Here is a 24,833-nt window from a genome sequence, read left to right on the forward strand (position 1 = left end):
GGCTTCCCCTTGGACTGAGGAAACGGGGATTGTAAGTGTTTAGAGCTGATGGCTGGATGTAACGAACGACTTGTTCTTTACGCAAATCGGACCTACAAAAACATTTTGAAAGAAAACAATCGAATGAATGTCTTGCCCTCGAAAACACTCTCTTCTGGCTCCTGACTGACATCTTTGCTGAAATAGTGTTAAAGATTGTGTGTATGGAAAAGAAAACTTTTTTTTTCTTTGACAACTAACTTAAAAGCTTTTATTTCGTTGTTTACAAGTATTTTTCTTCTGAGCAATGTAAGAGTTTGCCATCTTTGATAGCGAAATATGAACCTTTAAATCCAAAAGATACATGCTGCAGGCAGAATAGTCAATTCAGAAAATATCTTTACCGAAATCGCACTCGTGGAACAAAAAAACTTTTCTTTGGCACTAGAGATTTAAATAACTGTTTGACAAAAAGGAAAAAACTTTAGATGTTTATTTTTGTCGTGCGTTGCACGAGCACTTCCATCTTTTATTACTGATTTCTCATTGTTGGTGATATCTTTCTACTCCCGTTTCTCGTGTGCCTGAAATTTGTGAAGGCAGACTATATATACAAACCTGCACACTTTCTGAGCGGAAATGGCTTCACACATAACAGAAAACAGATGGAAAAATGAATGGCTGGCTACATGGCAGGATGTGAAGATCGATGGTTGTAGAGGCAGAACATTTCGCGTTTGGTTCGTCGTAATTGCCCGGCTTTGCGTGACAACCAGTTATTTTGGTTGGATATTTTTTATTTATTTACAGAGCTATAAAAGGCGCTACTCGGGAACTGAGCTATCAGTGACAATCCCATACCTAATAATATTGCACTTTTTGCCATACTTACAATAAAAAGATATGTCTAAAATTTATGTTAGGTTATACGTGGGGTGAAGCGAGGTGTGTTTATGTGTGTTAGGGGGAGTGGGATAAACATAAACATAAACAATTCACAACAAAATGTTTATCTCTTTCTTCATTCCTAGTGATCGAGAGTTAGTGGTGAAGCTGTATGGTCTTCATGTTAACCACTTCATCAATACCATGCGCGAAATCCCACTCATTCCTCAATGCCAGACCCACCCCTATCCCCCCATTTCCCCTCCGATCCACCCCTCTCTCCCCTCCCCGGCCCTGCATATATCCTACACCGTCACTCTGTCCTCCTGGACTGGAACCAGTGACTCCATGGAATTTACTCAGGTTTCCACTTGTTTCTTTAGAAAGGGAGGACGGGCGACAGGAAATGAGAAGGACGAGCTTGTCTTGTTGGTTAATATCACGCCCTCTTTCCTCCATTGGAGGACAACACAATTAAAACAAACAGCATCATGCCCTGGGAGAGATGACATATAATAGATGCAATCAACCTCCACTGCGCGAGTTTTGTCAAAGAGTAACAAAAAGGCTGCTAGGGTGGCCGAGCCTGCATTGTTCACCTGTTTATTGTTTGGGTGCCTCACAGTGTGTGTTCATCACAGCTCCAGACCGGGGCATGAAGTAAGAAGCCATTGCTGATCAAGTCTTCGATGTGTTTGTACTCACTCGTATGCTAGCATCTTTAACTTCATTTCCTGTTTTGCCCAGTCATCCAGTTTCCACCATTCATCTGCAGAATGTGGCCATTATCTTTTTTTTCGCAAAGATGCAAAGATTGCTGATTGTGGAGGAAAATAATAAAAAAATAATAAAAAGATTGCATACCCCGATTCAACAAGATCGGGTGTCGCGGATTGTCCACCTCGTTTGCTTGTTTCTGTTTCATGGCCCACGGATGGTGCTGACGGGTTCTTAGGAGCTTTGATGAAATGGTACATATTTACATGATGATGATGATGATGATGATGATGATGATGATGATGATGATGATTTGGTGGAACTCAAAGTGATATTGCACACAGCAAAAAGTTTCATCTGATCCAATGTTTGATTTGCAGCCCTGATTTAATTAGAATTACATGGGGTAGCTATTTAGTTTCCATTGTATGATCAATAATGGTTGCACAAGTGCGATCAGGGCTTCAAAATGTGAAGAATGGGTTCTAAATTGCTTTCGCAATAGACTGTGATGGCAATGAAAGGGACATAGCCTCGACAGTAATCAATTCAGAAATTAGACACCCGTAGATGCCCCCTCACAAAATATCAACAAACAGGCATGCAATGTGGATTTGAGAGAAGGAGGGGGTAGAGAGAGACAGAGAGTGAGAGGAATAACAGTCTCAAACCTGGTCCTGCTAGATAATAAAGTAATCAAAGCATATCTCACTAAGGAAGATCCCCCTTTGCATTTTGTTTGTGCCTGTTTTTATTGTCTGGCATACGCGCACACACACTGACACACGCACTGAGTTTTGATTGAATCTTTATTGCTTTAGCATAGCTCCAGCTTGTGTGACACTATAATTAAACATCTTAAAACATAATCCAGTTATAAAAAACAATATAAAACTGACCTATAAACACATGCACAAAGAGCTCTGTATAAAAATATGCATACATATCACAAAACAGCCTCTTTCTTTACACATATATATATACACACACACACAGATTCCTTCTTGCACACCATCACCATAAAATTCAAACACATATAAAAATGAAATCTTAAAAGAGAAAACTTCATCAAGACCGTTGTCCTTCAAAAAAAGAAAAAAAAAAAAAAAAAGAAAAAAAAAAAGAAAGGGGGAAGAAAGAATAAAACCAGAAGTCTTTATCCTCCTCCCAACATTCCTCTGATGTTATACGATCCCCATAAAAGCACCATTCATACATATCCACCACACACACATCACAGTTCATATCCACTGCCCAACAAAGATAACAAACCAAAACAATTAGCACCAAACAGAGAGAAAGAGAAATACATTGATTGAAACTCCCACAAGAATCTGAAAAAAAATTATCAAGATTATTTTACAACACATAACAGACATTTTGTAAACATCTGTAAACATCTGTAAACCAACACAGCCAGACAGACAGACAGATGGGTGGAAAGATTCTTCTTCTACAGAATTCTACAGAATTAGCTGTGTAGTGGGATTAAAACACACAAGGGAGAGAAAGGTACTACAGGCAGGTTTTTTTCTTTTGAAATTTGCTGGGTCTCTGTTAGTGGGAATAAAACTAAAATTTTTGTTTATACAAAATGGAAAATACTTCAACTACCTGTGTTAAAGTTCAACAGGGAAAATTTTGTTGTGTTTGGTGTATTATATCTTGATTTTAAAGTTTTAATTCTCAGTGGCACAAAACATTTATATGACAGTATATGCTGGCCAGTATTTCTATTACTCTGTACTTGTAGAAAACTTTCGCTTCCAATGCTTATTCTTAGTGCACCTACCCTAGTTCATTCATCTGTTTGATAGTCCATCAACTTCAGTGATCGTTTAGCCGAGTGCAGTTGTCAAGGCGACAACTTCCGGTGCAGTTTGCACTAGTCCGGGGGAGCGTCCCAACTGTCATCTTTGTGGTGGCAAAGAAACAGTGACTAATCCTGATGTCTGGTGTTTGCATCTGAAGGTGGTTTGAGGAAGCTGTGTGTGTTTATATATATAGATATACGAGACGTGCCTTTGAAGCTGAGTGCGCCGCCGTATTGCGACTTCCGGTCATCGAGGGTTAAAAGGTCAGGCTACTGCCGCACGCTCTGTAATGGACGGTTGTTATTCACCTCCATAGGTAGCCCAGGCTTTGTTTACCAACCGACCTGCACTGCTCAGACTTCTCGACTACCTCCCTCCATTAACTCCATTAACGGCAAGTATTTTATGTGGCTCGGCTTACATCTTCCCCTGTTTTATTGATTAGTAACATCCGGGCTACTCCATTCCTTACCCAGAGACCATTGCAAGCTGTCGTGACGTCCACCAACTCTATCATCTCGTCTGCACAGACAGTCGTTGGTTCCAAACCCGCAAATGACATGAAGGAAAATTATGAAGTATCATCATGAGTCTAGACCTTGTCCTCTTGTCTGCAGTAACCGTCAGGTGTGCAGTCGGACGAGACCCGGGTACAACGTCGATGTCTTGATTTCCTTCCTTTTATTTATTCTTTCATTTTTTTTATTTCTATCATTTCTCCCTTCTCTGTTTTATTTTTGATTCCCTCATTTTCCGTTTTCATTGTTTCTTTCTTTTTTTATTCCTTGTTTGTTTTATTTTCTTTCTTTATTCCTTGTCTGTTTTATTCTTTTTTCTTTCCTTTAATCAAATCTTTCATCTTTTCTTACTTCTCCCTTTTATTATTTGTTTTCTTCATTCTACCTTTAATTCTTTCTTGTTTCTTTTCTTTTTTTTCTTTACTTCCTTCTCTCTGTTATTCTTTCTTCTTTCCCTTAATTTTTTTTAACCTTACCTCTCTTTTATTCTTTCTTTCTTTTTTATTCGTTCCTTCTCTCTGCTATTTTTTCTTTCTTTTTCTTTTCATCTTTCCGTCCGTTTGTTTTTTTTTTTTTTTTTTTTCTCACCTCTCCCTTTCTCTCTCACTTTACATTTTGTTTGATCATGTTTTCCTGTGTGCACTCTCTCACTTCGTTACTGAGCTGCCCTTGACCCGGGCTGGTGAGTGGGTTCACGGCGCATGGCAGTGCCTTTGCGAAGCTTAGAATCTCTCCTGTCGATGAGAACTGGTGCTCTCAGATGCTGATTATCATTATATTTGCTTTGTGAAGAAACAACAACTATCCTACTCTGTGCTAGAGGACCTAGGAAGGCAAAGAACGGACTAAAGAATGGAGACATTGACTAGTCACTCCACCTCCTACGATGGCAAACCTGAGGGTCAAGACGACAGAACTATCAAGCTGATGGTTTTGTTTTTATTTGAAGAACATGATTGCAATAAACCCTTTATCCTCACTTTCGGTAGTACAGCCTTTGCGTTGCTCCGATGGCAGGTAGGAACAGCTGTTGTACACATCACCAGCAGGTGATGATACCCAGGGTAAACGGTCATGCAATGGAGACCAGCACTCACAAGAGCAAAGCCACGGGTAACACCAGCGGCAACAGCAAAGCCGAGATTTACAGAGAACAGTTTGTAAAGGTGAAAGGATTTATTTATTTATTTGGGCGCCAGGTATTCCAGAATGACAGTTGCACGGATCGCAACAGCGACGAATGGTCGAGCCGAACGACATGTGAAACAAACGCCATCACCTTTGTTATCAAGTGACGACTGCTATAGATGCCAGACAGAGACCCTGCTTGCTGCTTCAAAAGAGAAAACAACTCCAGGTATTTGACACCAAGTGCAGGAGGAAATTGCGCCGAATTTCCTGCATGAAGCACAAGACCATCAAATTACATGGAACACGGTCACCAGCTGCTGGACTACCAAGAACCACTTTGGGCAACAATAAAAGGGTGGAATTGTGTGGAGTGGCCACAGCGACCACAACACTCTAAGACCTTTCAGAGCACCTTTTGAGAAAAACTGGCTGGTAAACTTGTAAAGGGCCTGGCAGGACCTTGCAGGACTTGCTTCTCGTCCTCGATGAAAGGTCCCTGTAGCCAACCTTGACAGTGTGTCCCATCGGTCCGCCCAGGGACAACTACGGACTGACCAGCCAGGTCAACCAGTTTCGGTCAATTGAAAGGATGAATGATGAAAGATGAATGATTGGAAATGGCACAGCTAGCCTAGCCTACCGAGTGTCACAGTTGTATTGGCGTAGCCCACTGGGCCTGTTGCTGCAGTCTCAGCATCACGTGACCGGACAGACTATTGCCAATGGCTGAGGGAGACCTGCGAGATTTTTCGAAGGAAACCTGAGTAATTTGAATAGGATTTAAAAACTGAAATCCTGATTACTGGACAAGTCAATTTTGCTTGACACATGACCAATGTTGCTGGAATCTGTTGTGAAAAACAAACTCTACAAAGCTCTTCCGCAACCAAGAGCAACCACAAACAATCAACTGGATGTCCCCTCGCACTCACCGCTCGACTGGGAACGCAAACACTTTGCTACACTTTCATTTTTGATTTTTTAAAATATAAAAATCGGGACCAACAAGGAGGCGGAGCGTCTCCCAGATTAACCAATCAGATCGTGTTTATAAACGTCTGTTGCCACAGAATATTCCAGAGATTAGTCACCCGCAGATTCTTTGAGAGCAGCAGCTAAGTACCACACACAAATCACCTTTAGCATGGCACCTAAAAAAAATCCTCCCTACTCAGCGGGGGAGCCGGTGTAAAATGAGCAGAGAGTGGCAACGAAGGATCGGAGGGAATGGCGGGTGTCGGGTGGTGGGTGGGTAGCATGGCAGAAAAGCTCCAAAGCACTGATGAAGCATGATTTCACGCTACGCCGCCAAACCTGGAAGGGTGGATGTGGGGGTTGGGGTGGAGAAGGCCTTCGAGGAGAGGACTGATCGATGAGGGTAATAATTACCATTATCGATACTCGAGCAAAGATTGCCCAGCTTTCAATCGCCCAACTGGGATCGCGCGCGACTGCTTGTGTTGTGGCTGCTGGTGCTGGTGGTGCTGGTGCTGCTGGGGTGGCCACATCAGTCAGTGCAACAACGGGTGCCACAGGTTCTTGCCGGGTAGCTTGGCGCAGCGGCCCCCTTCGACCACCCGACGCCTCAGCCGCGAGGAGATTACACGGCAATAACCGGGGTGCGACATCAGAACGGACGGGTTAGTCCAGCAGGAAGCAATTCCAGCCGCGTGGTGCGATTCTCTGGTGGACAGGCTTCTGTGTGGCAACGATTTTGTAATTGAAGTGGAAGCTTACGATGAGAAAACAAAGTCAAGATGACAGAAGTGTAGCAGTTAGTGCAATGTCGGACACACGAGTCGGAGAAACAGCTCCAAGTCATTGTTGAAGATGTTCGTCTGCCGAAACTTTCGTCCGTTGGGATTTGGTAGTGTCTTGCATCTGTACACTTTTCTACTCTATTGTTAGTACTTCTCGTGTTTCAGAAATTATTTCAGATTTGTGCTGGCGATGAAATCGATGCTCTGTTGGTTTTTTCTTTTTTTTTTTTACTATGAAAAAAGTCATTGATGGTGAGGTTCTTTGCGTTTGAAGAAATTTTTGCCCGTGTTATATACACCCGAGACAAACGAATGTGAGTTTATTCCTGAGTGTTTACACACTTCATCACCATTGGTACAATCACATAAATGAACAGCGGTAATCCACCATGGAGTTTATGTTCTGGAAGTTTTGTGAGTAAAATGATCAGTTGACACAATGTTGTAGAAATTTTCCTCCATTTGAGCATCTTAATTTCCTTTTAAAATCTTTCTGGTTGTGAAATGCTTCTTACAAATAATAAATTACAGTGAAATTACAGGTCAAAAGAACAGCAAACATTTTTAATTACTTCCTGTGTGTTGACAAAAAATATTACCCAATGGTAATGAATCACAGTAAATGAATTCAGTGGCGAAAGATTGCAATCCAAAATTCGTATTCAGAAATGTTTGCCAGGGTTATACAGGGTGTAACCTCTCACCACCTTCCATAATGTTTCGTTCCGACTTCAAAGCAGACTGTGACCCGAAAAACTGCAGAACATTCTGGAACTGGGTTGAGAATATTTGAATTCTTTCTTCGTTCCGTGCCTGAAATTCTCGGAGAAACGAACCAACGGATCCGGTGAAAATAAAGATGGAAAAAGATAGCGGAGGGACGAAAGGAGGGAAAGCCTCCGGTCGAGAGGTCAGTGGAGGGGTCAGCAGTGGTTCCAGTGGGATTAGTAGTGCTGGACTGTCCGACACATCGTCAGAAACAAGTGAACAGAAGCGTCAGAACAACCAGCCACCAGCAACAATTCTGTTGTCCCTGTGTGAGAAGGGAGAGTGGATCCTCCTGGAGAACCGCTTGCGAGTGACAGAGAAGGGCGACCCGACACTAACCGTCAGCGACGAGGTAGGTCTGTAAGTCTCGCACATCGTTGAAGGAAAGTGATGTTAAAGGCTAACGAGTGCAAAACAATTTTCCAATAAGGGGCTTGAATTCCTTGTTGGAAAATAATTCTCAAATATCTCAGCGAAAAGCTCTTTTGATCGCAAGGTGCAGGTTTACAAATGTCGCAGTTCTCACCTGGGTTTTCAAAAAGGTCTTAACGTCATTTCCGTCTACGTCACACAGGTAGAGCCAGTATAAAATGTATTTTTTCATTTCATTTATTGGCTATAAGCCAGGGAGGGGAGAATTTTAGCCATAAGATCATGTCTCATTTCTAAATGCTCGAAGTTCTTTCTTTCTCTTTTGTCTGGTTTTTTAATGATGCCAGTAGGAAGAATGTGGTCAATCCACCATTCCATCCATCTTTCCCACTCCCTCCGTCCTCCTACACCCTCTCCCCAACTAAGAAATTCATTCTTGTGAAAAAACTAATCATAGCTCTAAGTTCTGTTAGAGGTTGTAAATAATAAGTAATAATAATAGGTTTGACCTGAATGATACATACTGACATTCTCAATCATATCCGATCAGAATTTGTTTGCTAATGAATCGTTTATTTACAATCGAGTAAAAAACTCAGTTTCGGGCCAATGTATGTACGAAGAACTCTTTCACGAAGGATATATTGGACAAGAAGAATGTTGAGCGGTACCATAGCAATTTTAACAGTTTTGTTTACTAAATAAATTTTTGCAGCTCTGCAAATGACGGAGGACCAAAAATTAGTTTCCCACCGTCAACGGTATAATTCCCCTCCCCGACCTCCACTGAAACTGTCACATTAATTAAACACATTTTAACGAACCAGAAAATTTGCGGTAAAGTGCTTCGAATGTTGGTTTTTTTTGTTTTTTTTTTTTTTTTTTTTTTTTAGGATCCGCTGTAGCTTTTATGTGAAATAAATAAAAAGCTGTTCAGGTGGAAGAGGCTTCATTTATGTAGTCAGCATGAAAGCTTAAAGTAACGAGTGGATTATGGGAAGGTAATGACAGGTGTGGCTATTAACAGCTCGTATTTCTTTCCAGTACTGGAGTCGGAGCCAGTCTTAACTGCTGATCCAAAGTGACAGCAATGTTGTAAACCTCAAGTTTACCTCCTTCGCACTGGGGTGAGGGTTGAAGTCGGTGTTGTAAACAGCGAGGTCACAAAGGTCAACATTAATTATGTATTCAAATTAACAACGATCTGCAGCAGTATGTAAGCTTCATATTCGAGTAGATATGTAAGTCGGAGCTAGAGGTGGCTAGATATTTTGTTTCATGAATAACAACAAGAAGCTGGCTGGATGCTGTGTTTCAAACAGATTGGAAATAGAAACAAATATCTTCGAGACAGTCAGATAAAGAAGAAAGGATGAGCTTCGCAAAGCTGTGGAAATATTAGCTTTTTTTATTTATATTTATTTTGAAGTCACGATGACAAAGAAAATAGGAACACTCAGTCAACGACATGTCATGTCCCTGTTCTTGGTGAGAGGTTCCAAAGAGAAGGAGGTTGGCTAACACGCAATGTTTGTTGTATCCAGTCACGTGCCTTGACCACGCACGTGACGAGTATTGCCATGCGCAGTTTCCTCCTTCATTACACGCTCAGTCACCTGCCAAAGTTCCTTGATCGTCTCTGTATGCGCAGAATATCAATACAGGCGCTAACCTACATGTTTGATTGACTGCTACTCGGGTCACGACCTTTGGCAAGTTGGTTGGTTTAGTAGGAAAGTGCTTCCACCTTGAGGTGATTTCGCACTATAAAGGGGGGAGAGGAAGGTGGAGGAAACCGGAGTACCCGCAGAAAACCTGAGACTTTAGTAAGCCCACGACTGCGCGATATAAGCCCGTTATTTTTCATTTACCCATTAGCCAATCGCTGATCTCCTTTCAAATCGTTCGAATTTTCATGTCACTGCACACATTTCTTTTTCAAAAATGTTTTCATGAAATCTCAGTTGAAAAAAATGTGATTTTCAGGTAGGAAGATTTCCCATTGGTACCCCACAAATTAACGTTCGTGGTCGCATCAAATGCTTGACGAGGGGATAAACTGAAACCTGAACTATGGCGATAAGCACTAGAGAACTTAAATTTTCCTTAAATTAGTTTAACCGTAAGTTTAACCCAGGTGAGCTCATGCCTAAAGTAAGAAAATTCGCATTAAATTCATATTTATGTTCGCAATCATGAACACCACCCCTAACATTAGTGGATAGGATGGGGTTTGGAGGTTACCAGGCAGACAGGCAAGCAGGCGCGCGCACACACACACAGACACACACACAGACACAGGGAGGGAACACATTGATGTACGGGACCGTTGCGTGTCTGCGGCCAATCGCTTCGGTCCACTGACAGCACCGAGGACCCGCAAGGCAGGGTTCGCATTCAAGCGCGCGATCTCTAAACACTCGGGCAAAGCCGGCAAACACTTCTTTCAGGACTCTTGCATCCACCAACAAACCGATCGTGCCATGAATATCAACCTTTTGAGAAGTCTTCAAAACATTAACAACTCTGCAAATCGCAACAAGAAAAATAACTACGTGGATTTTTTTTTTCAAAGAATAATGAGGATTTCAAACCTTTGCGACACACCTATTGAACCCAGATGACAATAGCAGTTGAGAACACACTAAAACGATGTTCCTCTGTTGTACGAGGATTAAGATGGGTCAACAAAACTGTTGTAACTAAACATTGCTACATTTCCTCTATTTCTTTTGTCATTTGTCTCTCACAACCGCTGTTTCCGGTGCTGCTGTCAAAAAAAGCTATTTTCCGACTTGAAAAGAAGCTTGATATGTTAATATCAAAATTTTATCTCATATTACCTTGTTTTTATTATTCAGAACTTATCGTTGTTGTTGAGCTATAAGACGTTTCCTTGACAACCAGCACAACATTATGTTGTTATACATCGTCAGTAAAAAAAAAAAAAAAAAATCAGTCATAAAGAGACAGGATGTATTACAGTAACAAAATTCCAAATAACATGTTTTACAATTTAATTTGCTGATTCTAGTGCAGTTTTCATTTGTTTAAAATCAGTATTTGTTTATTTACAACTCATGACAGTAAAATCCACCCACAAAGTGTGAGTGTTGTAGGCGGGACTGACTGAGTACAGACAGAGTAGACCGGAGGGAGAGTTCGGACTGTGGTTCATCAAGTTCTGGCTTCAACAGCTTCCCCCAACAACGAGGGACAGCAAGCAAACATCCCCTCCCTGCCAACTGTCCCCAAGTTTGAAAAAGACGATTATTTGGATAAAATGAGAATGGCCTGGCCCTGCATGCAGGCGGTGACTGATGACTCCCCTGATGGCGCTTAATGTCCAGACACCTCATCATCCATCCATTTATCAGTTCATCTATTCTTCTGGCCATTCATTCCCGTCTTATTCCTCCTCTTCTCATCCCGTTTCTTTCTCTCGTCCTCTTTTCATCATCATCATCATCGTCGTCGTTGTTGTTGTGTTGTGATCATCGTCATCATTATCGTCGTCGTCGTCTTCGTCGTAGACCTTCGAGTTGCAATATCTTTGAAGAAGCCCGTCGACATCGTTCTGACAGTTCAATATCTTTTCTACCCATCAGGATCATTGTGGTCTGCTCGGGGTTTACATAAAGACATCTTGACAATCTGTTGTGATAAAAGTTTCATCAGTTTGTAGATTGTGTCCGCGTGTGTGTGTGTATGTCGGAGGGAAGTGGGGGTAGAGAGAGAGCATTTACTAAATTTTCCAAGAGCCCTTCCTACTTTTGTATTCGAAATGTTTAGCTCGGCCACATGAGATTCTGCCCTCTGCAACAATTGTTGTTGTTGTTGTTGTAGCTGCTGCTGCTGCTATTGTTGTTGGAGGAGGATTGCTGTTTTGTTCATCTCTCTTTCTCGAAAACTGCATTATTTCCTTCAGTGGATGATATGCAATGCCGTGACTTCAGTCTAGAACAGATGCCTGAGTTAACTCCGGCCCTCTAAAAACACAATTTCTCAAATTGCCCACCCCTGGATGCTGTGCAAGGATGTGATTTCGATGAGCAGATTTTTGATGGGATGAAAACAAACAACAACACCAAAACACATAAGAAGACAGGAAGTCAAAACCCGTTTTAGAATTTCAGCGAGAAGTTCACTGTATTTTCTGGCTCTTGATTGTGACATGAACGATATTAGAAGTGAACGTAGGGAAGTGTAAATGAACACATGTGAACCACTTACTTTTGTCTCTCTATGCGTGTATGTGTATGTCTGCGTGTTCGTGTCCGCTAGCGTGCATATAGTTTGTATATGTCTGTATATGCGTCTACCTGTTTATGCCTGTCGTTGTGTTCACCTGTATTTTCCGTGAGTTCATTTTTCTGAAAACATCCCGACACTAAATATCTTTCTCAGGCTTACCCATTCCGAGAGTTCTGCCCACAGACCTTAGGGGACATCTTTGGTCAAGAATAGAAGGTTTCATAAATGTTGTCAACAACAACAACAGCAACAACAACAAATTCTCGAGCATCATAAACAAACTTTGTTGTCTTGAAATTTGTTTCTTTAAGACATAAAGCCAAATAAATTTGTTTAAACGATAAACTCTTGTACTTTGTTTACACTTGCATCTTGACTCTGTGTTGTTTTATTCACGACAACATTTTGTTGTGCAGAATGGGGTGACACCACTGATGGCGGCAGTGAAAGAAAACAAAAATGTTGTCGTTGAACGGTTGTTGGAACTGGGCGCCCACGTCAATGACAAGGCGAAGGTAAACATCGGTCATCGGTGTGTCGCCAGAAGTTTACATTTTCCCACATGTTAGGGGTTCATTTTTGTTTGTTTTGGGTTGTTTGGTTCTTTTATGTTATGTTTTTTGTTTGTTAGTTAAATTTAGGGTTTGCTGGTTAGTTTCATGATTTGTTAGTTGTTTTTTTGTTAGCTAATTAGTTTTGGGTTTTTCGGTTAGTTTTTGCTGTTGTTGTTTGTTAGTTTTTAATTAGTTATTTATTTTATTTTAGTTAGTAACAAATGTAAGTCTTTATTAACATGAATATGAGTATGTTTAGTTAATTAGTTTTGGGTTTTTTGTTAGTTGTTTTTGTTGTTGTTTTTATTTGTTAGTTAAATTTTGGGTTTTCTGGTTAGTTTCATGATTTGTTAGTTTTTTTGTCAATTTTTTTGTTAGTTAATTAGTTTGGGGTTTTTTCAGTTAGTTTTTTTTTGTTGTTGACGATTTTGTTGTTGTTTCTTAGTTTTTGATTAGTTATTTAATTATTTTTTAAATTTTTGTAAAGTTAGTGACAAATGTAAGTCTTTATTAACATGAATATGAGTATGTTCAGCTGTGCTCACGAACTCATGCACACACCTGCGCACGTCACAGTTGTACATACATAATATCTGTGACACACGTGACTATCCTGAAGCATCAACTTTGACCTGCCGTGCGATTAGCGATTAGCGTGTGTTCATCATCCACCTACCTTTTGCTCGTGGTCACGCTGGACAGTCGCCGCGCACTACGTGTGGGTAGCGAGCGAGAGAAAGAAAGAAAGAGAAAGAGAGAAAGAAAGAGAGCAGCGGCCGGATTTCCTACCCTGACTACCTGTGTGACCGCCTGCCATGTCGACACGATTCTTCCATCTGCAAACTTGAGGCGGAAGCGAGGGCGAGAAGGTCAGGTGAAGACCTGTTTGCTGCGTCAGTCCAGACACTGAAAAGCTCTCACCTTTCCCACCACCGTCTACCTGCAGTGGCAATATATTTAGTTTCAAATAACATAATCACAGACGTGAGAAATATGGGGCAGGGGAGTGGTAGTATAAAGGCTTGTTACAGCAAAAAGTTGCGGACAGACAGAAAAAGTTTGGATGTGGGAGGACAAAGGGCCGACATCGCCTGCCTCTCCGTCACTATGGAGAGCCCATGGTTTACAATGATTAAACGTAAAGGTAAACAAATGAAGATTACTTGATGATTAGGCTCAACAAAAAAAGGAACAATGTGTCACTAAAATGTAGGAGAGGAGGGTGAGTAGGAATTATATGTTTATGGCTCACGACCTTAAATATTATTTTTAATAATTAATAAATATATATATATTATTAACCTGAAAGTAAGACTTTCGAGGCGTTTAAGTTTAGTTGAAGCATGAACAATGTGTCATACACCTGCATAAAATAAGAGTTCTACCTGTATTAGATTGAAAACAGATTTTTCAAATTACAGAGCTAAAATTACGATTGTCTCAAGGAAAATTTGTGCAGCATAGCTGTAGTCCTTGAAAAATATTAGCTTCATTCGAAAAAGCTAACAGCCCACCTTGACTGGTAACGGTGCCAATAATGATCTATAAATAGTTCTGGACACACTACATGGGTCAGTTCAAATATACTCTGAAGGTAAGCAAGCAGAAATCGAGAAGCTAGGCTGTCAGTCATGTCCTCTGATTGGTTCAGGACAGACCAGAGATGAAGCACTTGTCGTAGTTACCTGTAGCGCTCAGGTAAACACCCTCAGGTCTCTGTCCTTGGACGAGTGCACGTAGGTCGAGAACGTGAGGTGTCGTAAACAAACGTCTGCGCAAGGCACGTGCAGGTGGCTTCCGGTGATTAGCGTGTGTCAACACTACAAACGTTCGTTATCCAGGTGCGCGCGCGTGGGTGCGAACGTTTGGCGATGGCCCTTTCATCAGTTTCCAACAAGACTCTCTCACTCATTCAGTGAAGTCATTTACTTGCCATGCGCACTTCGTTTGTTGTACATCCGGTAAGAAAAACAAGCCAATCAAAACGCACTCAACAATTCTGTGCTGACGCTTTTCTTAACCATTGAAACCGGAAATGGCGTAGTGCTAATAGAAAAAATAAGAACTAATCAGAAATTATTGGATATTTCTTAACAGTTATGTAATAAAGAAGCGGAATAAATGTTTATTGTTTGTGATGATTTATTGCTGTGCCGAGAGTCGGGTACATAGAGTTCTGTTGTTTTGTCTGACTACCAATGGCGGAGAACCAATGATGGGTTACACAACCAGGTGTTCGATGATCTGCGACGAATTGATTTGCGGAGGTCAGAAGGTCGCAATGGCTTTAAGGCTGTTGCCGCTCACTTTCGTAGTGGAGTCGTTTTTATTTATTTATTTATTTATAGTAGTATTTGTTGTTTGTGGGGGCTGGATACTTAGTTATGTCTCGTTTGTTTGTGAACTTGTTTGGTTTGTCAGCATGTGTTGTTGTTTGTTAGCATGTTTGTCCAGCTTCCGGCGAGTGCATCTGTCTGGTGCTGCTCTGTGGTTAATATTTTTTTCCTTCGAGTTGGAAGAGGAATTTGTGAATAGTGATATTGGTTATATCTGTTGACTGGCTATTTCTCAGCTGATCTATCCGCAGACACATTGTCTTTCTTCCGCGCTCCAGCCTTCACTTCCTCTAATTGTTGCAACCGAGATTTATTGTGTAATTGCGTAATAATGATTTATTTGCCTGTTTATTTATTCACTAAATTGTTCCTTTTGGCCATTTAATGCCGTAATCGCTCGCTCACTAGCACACCTCATACACGCACGAGTGCACGCGCACTCATTCACTCCCTTGTCGATGCTTTTGTTGTTGCTGTTGTTGATGATGCTGTTGTCGAGGCTGTTGTTGTTGCTGTTGCAGGACGGCCGCACGGCGCTGCACTATGCCGCCAGTTTCGCCAGGGATGATGTCATCAAGCTGTTGCTGTCCAAGAGAGCCGAGCCCATGACACCAGCCGGGGTGAGTCTGGAGGATAACCACACCTGTATTCACACCTGTATTTTTGGCAGACGACTGTTTCCAACTTTCGTGTTTGTGCTTACGTAGTCGAGCGAAACTTTCTGTACTCGGATATACACCCTCCCATGTTGAACAATAAAAAAATGTTAGGAGGAGGGTTTTGTCTCTCCCTCATCATGGCAACAAAGTCAGACAATGAAGACTCCGACAGGAAATGGTCGCTGGGTTCACACACGAGAATCGTATTTCAGGAAATGTTTTATCGGCCGACGTGTAAGTAGGATTAACAGCCAGCTACATTTTGTGGCACAAATTTGATTGTCTACACAATCAGGCGCCACAATCCCAGGATTACAAAACGAAAAATAATGGTTATGCGTGTTGCTGTCTCTTTTATTTCTCACCTCCTTCATTAGAGAAGTCCAGTCGCCCTGTCCGGCCCCTCCACGTATTGACTTCACTGCCCAACCACAAAAGAATCTCTGATGGCCCCAGGTTCTTAATTAGCACCGGAAGTCATTGATCGTGCGCTAATCGACTCACTTCAATGGCGTCATTGTGTGGAGTAATCACACTTTGCTGCCAGTGACGTGTGCATGAAGCAAGTGACGTCATTGTATACAATGATTACGTGTATGGGCGCTGGACGCTACGACCCCCCATCTCACTTGACCCTCGCCATTGAATACAATGTAACTGTTATGTAAAGTGACGTCACGTGTCATCGAGTGCGCATGCGTGCATCTGCATTAACATGAAAGTCATTAATACAAGTGAAGAATGGAAAAAGGAGAGTTACAACAAGGCATATTAGGTTGTCATTACGAGGTCAGAGGTTAAAATTCTGTGAGAGAAAATAATCTAGTATTAATAGCAGCCCAGAGGAAATAAATGAAATGGCGGATAATGTTTGATTCAAAGATAAAAGTGCACGTGCCACAGGTTAGGGTGACATTGATGTAGGAGATTGGAACTGGATGACATGACAGCAACAAGACAGTGAAGGTTACAGTGACAAAGTACTGACACACGGCTGGTAACTCGGGTTACACTGACACCCGAGGTACCCGGCAGACAAAGGAATGGTTACACACAAAACACAGTCACAGTCACAGGAGGATCACAGATTTCAGTTTCCGCTGAAGGAGACATCGATCAGGAGCAGGCAGGAGACGACCCGTGTCTGACATGTTTGAACAGTTAAAACAGCAAAGCCGACATACCTACGGTTAGCAACAACAAGGGTGCCCACCCGTCTAACCCTCATCTACCCGACACACCACAGTCGCGTGCTGGCCGCATCCAAAAATAAGTTCTTGTGAGTAAATAAGAGAAGAGTGGCAAACGGAAAACAATTTGCTGCCGTGTTTTTCTACACTGAAACCGTTTTAACGAATATTTCTCTACTATCATTGCCCGAAGCGAAGGACTAGACTATCCAGGGTGGATGTACAATCACGAAGATACAATACTGATAAAAGTTTATTTTTCCCGTAAAATTAAAGCTCGGTGACTTGGGATGGTAAATAAGTGTCACGCACTAAAAGACACGACAAGAGTGTTGTAGTTGTCGCTGCAGCCTCTCTAGGGATTTGAAAACAATAAACCCCGGCACCCTGCTACCCACAATGCCCTGTTTGAACAGTGAGAACAGCAAAGCGGACATCCCTGTGGGGTACCGAGAACATGCTCGCGACTAGTCGCTTTCTAAATTCACTAATGTGTGTGTGTGTGTGGTGTGTGTATATGTGAGTGTGTGTGTGATTACTGAGAAAGGCGGGTGGACAGATACTGCTGTAGTTTGAGTACCTTCATCCCTCTCTTCCCCTAGTCTGACACCCAACTACCCACACACAGCTCCCTTTACCATGGTCCTTTCTCGCTGGCAGTGCACTGATGTGTTTCTGGAAGTACCCACGTACCCGAGTTATTATCACCAGCTTTCCTTGCCATGTCGTCAGTAACAAATGACACCCCAGACACTTCTGTGCAGTTCCGGAGCTCAGAAATTTGCAAACAGGGGAGAGAATTGAACACAAATAGGATGAAAATCAAGAACGGTTTGAACAGCCAGCGATCTTTACATCCACTGTTTGTGAACTGAAGATGGTTTTCTGCTGGTAGAGAGTTTATTTACAGAGCCTAAAACGTGTGCTTAACAGTGACAGTGAATATTTACATAAAGCCACACACACACAAACACACATGGGTACCCTGAAAAAGCACCCTCGGCCATCCCTGTATATAAGTCAAAGATACGAAACCACGCCACCCAACTCTCGCTGCCATGGTGACAAAACGCATAACCACTGTGCCACCAAGCACCCAAATTGTACCCTGTGGCCAGGACAGTGTGAGGCGCCATCTTGATAGTAGGTGTCGAGTTGAATGACCGACTAATCAGTTCTGGATTCGCCTCCCTGACATTCCGTGATTTAGAAAGACTCAGTCGTAGGTCCCTGGCATCAAACAAAATCATTCAATACACTCTATCTACATTGTCAGTCTATATTTTGTAGAGCGGGGGTCAGATGTCCTCCTTACTTTCAAAATGCCTCAGTCCTGAAACACTTGTCTGTGACGTAGTATGTTTACTGTGCAGCGATTGGGCCAACTTCCGCTTCACATGGCCTGCGTCAGATCCGGTGTAGGGCCCTCGACGATCCAGCTGCTGCTGCGGGCCTCTACCAAGGAGGCGCGGCTCGCCAGAGACAAGGTGAGAACATCCTGCACATGCGCAGTAAATACACTCGCTTGGATGTCTGGGTATCTATCACACATGGCATGTACCTGCTATCTAGAGGTCGCTTTTCTAAGAGCCAGAAGCTGCAGAACTTGAAGCTGACTGCTAGGAGTAAGCCATCCAGCTAGAGGCTAGAAGCCAACTGGTCATCCAGCCCCTGACCAGCAGACAGGAAGGACAGAGGATAGAACATGCTAGGTAAAGGTGCTTCATTAATACAAGTCCAGACAAACTAACGGGTCCCGGGTCCTTAATGTCCGGTTCCAGCTGCGCTGCCGCGGGTACCGTGTGCGCCTACGTCACTGATTACCTCCACCCGGCAGTTGAGGTCTGGCAATGGCGGCTCGCAGCGCTGGGGCCAGAACACTTCTTCTTATCACCACATTAATTTACATCTCGTAAATTATCCTCTCAGCTGCCGTCACCTGCGCACACCAAGTCAAACATAAAAGAGAATTTACTACCTTGAGCTGACCTGCCGAGCCTGCACGTGCTCACCTGCCGGAGGTGTTCAGCGGGCATCAAGAGGACAATAAGAGAATAACCTTGACCTTTTTCAGATTCATGTGTGAATAGGAAGCAACCTCAGTTGTTACCAGTTTTTTTTTCTTTATATATTTCTTATTGTGAAAATTTGATCACATGTTGAGTAATAAAAAAATAATAAAAAGACTGTGAAATCATAATTGTTAGTGATTATATGTTTCTCACACTTTGAACTTCTAGAGCCTGATGCACCCTTATATCTGAATGTAAAGTTTGAAATCTTCTATTATTATTATTATTATTATTATTATTATTATTATTATTATTATTATTATTATTATTATTATTGCAGGACGGATCCATCCCATTATTTCTGGCGATAGAGGCTGGAAATGGAGGAGTCTGCAAGGAACTCCTGTCACAGATGGCCGACAAGCAGCTCAGAGCCCGGCGTCTGGTCAGTATGATGTGGACAGTTGTGTACCTGTGTGTACTTGTGTGTACCTGTGTGTACTTGTGAGTATCTATGTATGTCTATATGTGTGCCTGTGTGTACCTTTAAGTACGTGTGTGTACTTGTGTGTACCTGTATGACCTGTATGTACCTTATGTACCTGTATGTACCTGTATGTACCTGTGTGTACCTGTGTATACCTATATGTACATGTGTGTACCTGTCTGTACCTGTATGTACCTGTATGCTATCGGCAGGGTTCTGGAGACACAGCGCTGCACATCGCGTGCCGCAAGCACGACCTGGAGGTGGTCAAGCTGCTGCTGGAGGCTGGCGCCCCCATCGATGCGCAGAATGTGAGTGTCGTGTGCACTGTTTGTGTTGTCAACAAACTACACAGCAATATTTCTGCCAAACTGTCAATAAAATAAAGCGTAACACTAATAATAAAACAGAATAAAAACTATTCTACATTTCTAAACGAATAACTAAAATATTTTCCTTGTCTAATAATAGCATATGTGCTCCTCGAGGAGTAACAAGGAATAAACAAACACACTTGGCAAGTCTCCAGGTGTTTGTGTCAGGTCCTGTCCACCCTTCCATTGCCGCTGTCGCGATCCTGATGCAGATGACTGCCGCGGAGCTGTCATCTCTTGCATCTGGCAGCTCCCAAGTATTTGAAGCTGTTCACCTCCTCCAGCTGTTCTCTGTTCATGCTTTGCTCTCTAACAAGAACTTTGTTAAGTGTCTGTATTTAACTACAAAACAAAATGGAGGTGCTCCTGAAAGGTCTGCAGTCTGTATTGTATAATAATGGATGGCTAATGTCTACCCGAAACAAACTCTCGACATTTTTTTTTTTTTGGCGGGGATAATTTTGTTGAGGACAAGTCATGCCCCTGAAGCACAGATTTTGCTCACACAAAATGTCTGGTTCCTTTCTCTGTTCATTGTACCCTTCTGAACCAGCCCTTCTGCATCCCTACACTCGGCCACGAACCCTCCCGTCCTTAGCTTCAGATGCTGTCACCGGCAACCAGCAAAAGCTCTCAAAGTCCTTTGAGGATTGTTCTGGACCACGCAGTGTTCTCGTTACGGGTGCTTACCGCCAACACTGGCCCACCCGCCAGCTGTGGGTCCGATCGAAGTCCACTTTCGGGTGGCCGCCGTTTGGCCGAACCACATTTGCTGATAGCCTCGATAGAAAGGCGCAGATCAAGATCGATGGATTTGGAAGTTTTGCGATGAAAGTTTCTGATGTGGTCAACAGCACTTTCTTGTTCCTTTCATCTCCATGGAGACCTCGGATATTAATATTGCGATATTTCTTTCTTACTTTCTTACTTTACTTTCTACTTTTGATTGTTTGGAGTCTTTGACCTGCAGCAGCATGCAAATCTTTCTTGAATATGATTCTGAAATGTATCTTAAGCTCAAAGATCGTTGAGACATTTAAAACACATTGTCTTGTCAGCACCGTGCAAAACATATTGTTTGGAAGAGAGAGACGAATGAACACATGCCAATCTGTAACAACAAACTGTCGGCTCATGTTCTTTTCTCGTGCAGGACGAGGGTCAAACTGCGCTGCACATCGCCACGTGGGAGGGCGACGAGAACATGGTCAAGCACCTGGTCACCATGAAAGCCAACCCCACCGTCAAGGATAAGGTGGGTGGCAGGTCAACAAACCTAATAATGTAAACATACCAACAGAGTATAGTATGGGTCTGAGGCTGAGATAAGGAGTTAACATTGACCTTCTCAGTGGATACGAACCCCAGTCTTGCTGGATCTTGTCACACGACATCACAGCCCCAACCAGTCCACTTACCCAGGGTATAGTCTGATGGCACGAAACCACAGCATCTTGAAAAGGAGGGAAATTGTACCCTGGATGCCGAATGGAGTGGGAACCAGCATCGCGAATACATTGTAAATGAAGATGAAGATGTAACATTAAAAATGTGTGTACCACAGTACTAAACATAAGGCATGGTGTTATAGTTGCACCAAGATATATCATTGACCCCTATAGTCTGTCTATCTGCCTGTCCGTCTGTCCGTCCGTCCGTCTGCGTATCTATCTGTGGGTTCTTGTGCGACGTGTGTTTGCATATACAGACACGCACTCTCTCATACACAAACACCTGTAAATATTTCTGTATCCTATATATATATTAATGCAAACAGACTTCATATATAATTCAAATTATTCTCATTAACTCATTTGCTGCCAAGTGCAATTAGACATTTGACATTATTACGAGCAAATTACTTCTGAACCCACCGAGATATTGGATAGTGGGCAAATTCCAAACCTCCATCACTCCAGAGATTCTTTACAACCTTTCTCCCAGTCGCTTGGCAGTTGACATGTTAAAAGCTTTATTTTATTTTTATTTTTTTTTCAAAGAACTATAACCCGCCTACACTCAGTCCCGTTGTTTTGATTTTATTACCGCGAAATGATTTACAAAAGAACGAGCATTCCCTCTGCTCCACCCCCAGCCCCTCCAACCTCCCCATCCAAACATAAAAGTGAGTACAGCTGTTACCAAAGTCTCCTGGAGTGGATGGTGATGAAAGTGATTAGCGAGATTAGAGAGATTGTCACGAGTAGTAATGCCAGGACAACATCACTGCAGTCGCCCTCGCCAAGGTTTGACCGTTACGACGAGTGTTGAATCAGTCTTGAGTGCTTCCCGGGTGGGGAGGAAGGGAGAGAGAGCCACACCATCAGATAACAGTGTTTATGGAAGCTCTCATTTCACCCATCAGCTCTTACTGAAGAGGAATCATGAAAATCAAATTGGTTTTCATGGTCGTGGAGGAGGTTTGGACATTGGATAAGCAATGTTATCGCTGTGCGCCTTTCATTGGCGGGTGTGACATGCAGATTGACAAGTGTAAACATTAGTTCTAGGATACATACACTGATTTGTCGGAATGCAAATACTTTTCTAATTACCTGGCCTTTACTCGGTCTGCTGCAAACTGCTCATGAATTCAATTTTTACACCAGACGATTTTTGTTGTTTTGTTTTTTTTGGAAAAATTTTAGCTTGTCATTCTTCGTCCCTCCCTCTCTCTCCTCCTTCACATCCACGTTAAAGTTCAATGTATATTGTCGTTAATTCTACATCAAAATTGTAGGTATATTTATATAAATGTATTTTTAAATAATTTTCATTTTCTTAGTGTTCCACCTACCCATCTCAGACAAAGGTGTAAAAAAGACTGACCAACCAGTTGTTAGTGCAAAGTTTCCTTCATGCTTGCAGTTCGACAAAGATCCGCTGCAGATCGCGACCGAGAGAGGCAACACCCAGATCGTCGACCTCATGATCGACAAGTTCAAGGCTCCCATAGCCACCCGGACGAAGGACGGCAGCACCCTCATGCACCTCGCCTCCGCCTACGGCCACCCGGAGACAGCTCTGGCCATCCTGAAGAAAGGTGCACCGCTCTTGATGCCCAACAAGGTGAATGGAGGGTGGGTGGGATAATGCTTCCGCCTGCCTGTCTGGTGTGACTGAGCGAGCATAGATTACATTTCATTGAAAATAGCATTAACATAGTTTTTGTTCTTATGTACATGAACAACGGCTGTTTCTTAAATTGCTGGAAAGTTTTTAGAATCCACGGATGCAATGAATCACAGCGCCACTCTAGACTCTTTCATTCAAACTATATTGTTGGCGCCAGGATAGAGAAAAAATTTCTTTGGCTGTCAACAACAAATAAGAAAACATAGTGGTCAATAGAAAATAAAGTCAATATACAATAATGTGACATCAGCAGTCAATATAGAATACTGATTGAAGGACCAATCAGTGGAGACGAAATATCACGTGGATCATCTCCCACCGGTCCACCATCAGCCGTCTTCATCTTAAAATATAGAGATTTAGCCTTTGTATGATGGAGTGGCGATAGCGACATCCATGATGATGATGATGATGATGATTGATGATGATGATGAAAGGGACATAAAACTGATGTGTACAGGAGGGAGAGTTATGCCTGCACGCGGCAGCCAGCAAGGGCCACGGGTCGGTGATCAAGGCGATGCTGGAGAAGGGCACGTCTGTGGACGCCACCACAAAGGTAAGATGGAGTCCACCTCCTGCCGGGTACATGGGGCCTGCAATCACACACAGGTGATCGGGACAGCATGTGTGTGTGTGTGTGTTTGTGTGTGTAGGATGTATATATGTGTGGTGTATGTGTGTGTGAGAGAGTTGGGAGTTTTGTTGGTATTTGGTTTACTTGAGAACTCAACAAGAGACACAGTTTGTGAAGTGGATCCTGGAGTCAGTAGCACAGTCTTCTGCACAAGCTTGACATATATATTAAAAAAATATATATATATAAAATATATCGATATCTATCACACACACACAAGTCTGTCAAGCACAGGATCAGCACTTCTCTCACCTTATCCAACTTTCCACAACGATCTGTGACTACTCAGTGCAAGTGGAATGATGTGCTCACAGCTCGACGACTTCCACAAATTAATTGCGAACGACATTTGTAAACAATCGCGAGAGACATCGATTTTTTTTAATTTGGTAAATGATGTTTGCAAGTACAAAGTACATTTGTAGTCCACGTGATCAGTTTGAAATGAAGTTAATTTATCTTCTCACGTCGGTGTTGTTAGTGAATTCTCTCCCATTCGGACAAAATGATCTGATCAATGTTCCAAACATTATGAGTTGAGTATGCCACAGGCTTTGATAAACAAAATCAGAATTTTGTAAACATGTCACCGACCTCTATAAACATATCCCGGAGTTCAGTATATATTATACAGTGTGGTGAATATCTTACAGAAATCAGCAAATGTCACATATTATGTTATGTAAATATGTAAAACAGAATGTAGTAAACATTGAGTATAAATCAGCCATGAGCAATGGTCTGCATCCTCCGGCCCTCACATGAAAATAATTTAAATGGAGCAAACCTCATTTTGTCAATCCTACTCCTGTACCCTTTAGCTTCAGTATGACTGCTGTCCCCGAATTTTTAATTTTGTATTTTTTTTATTAATGAAAACAATGTTATGATATGATTACAGCATTAACTGGCAGTTACACTTGCAAAATTCAGTTTGACAGAGCTCGATAACGCCATTGTTATGTGACCGGAGAAATGCTTATATATGTATGTATACATATGTGCACCTTTTGAACATGTACATATACACAGCAGGCGTGGAGGAATATAAGTCTGTATGTGTCAAGAGTGGATGTTTCACATCAGACCTTTGTTACAGAACGGTTACACCGCCCTACACCTGGCAGTGCTACATTGCAAACCTCAGGCCGTGCAGACTCTCCTGGGATACGGCGCCAACGTGGAGCTGAAAGGAGGACTGGTAATGTCCGGCAGCCCACACCTCACACACACACACTTGCACAACCCACC

The 24,833-nt window shown here is 42.4% G+C and overlaps 1 protein-coding gene across 1 annotated transcript in view; it reads left to right on the forward strand.

The window, feature by feature from the left end:
• Positions 1-7,389: 7,389 nt before the first annotated feature.
• LOC112574291 (serine/threonine-protein phosphatase 6 regulatory ankyrin repeat subunit A-like) overlaps positions 7,390-24,833 on the forward strand; it is a 32,996-nt gene continuing 15,552 nt past the window's right edge. Inside the window, exons 1-10 of the mRNA XM_025255276.1 lie at positions 7,390-7,924; positions 12,615-12,713; positions 15,610-15,708; positions 18,311-18,424; positions 19,290-19,394; positions 19,649-19,747; positions 20,964-21,065; positions 22,679-22,879; positions 23,406-23,504; positions 24,682-24,783. Of these exons, the coding sequence (XP_025111061.1) occupies positions 7,664-7,924; positions 12,615-12,713; positions 15,610-15,708; positions 18,311-18,424; positions 19,290-19,394; positions 19,649-19,747; positions 20,964-21,065; positions 22,679-22,879; positions 23,406-23,504; positions 24,682-24,783 (1,281 nt within the window). The 5' untranslated portion in view covers positions 7,390-7,663. The remainder of the gene's footprint in view (positions 7,925-12,614; positions 12,714-15,609; positions 15,709-18,310; positions 18,425-19,289; positions 19,395-19,648; positions 19,748-20,963; positions 21,066-22,678; positions 22,880-23,405; positions 23,505-24,681; positions 24,784-24,833) is intronic.

This window comes from Pomacea canaliculata, linkage group LG10, assembly GCF_003073045.1.
Source record: "Pomacea canaliculata isolate SZHN2017 linkage group LG10, ASM307304v1, whole genome shotgun sequence".
Taxonomy (NCBI): domain Eukaryota; kingdom Metazoa; phylum Mollusca; class Gastropoda; order Architaenioglossa; family Ampullariidae; genus Pomacea; species Pomacea canaliculata.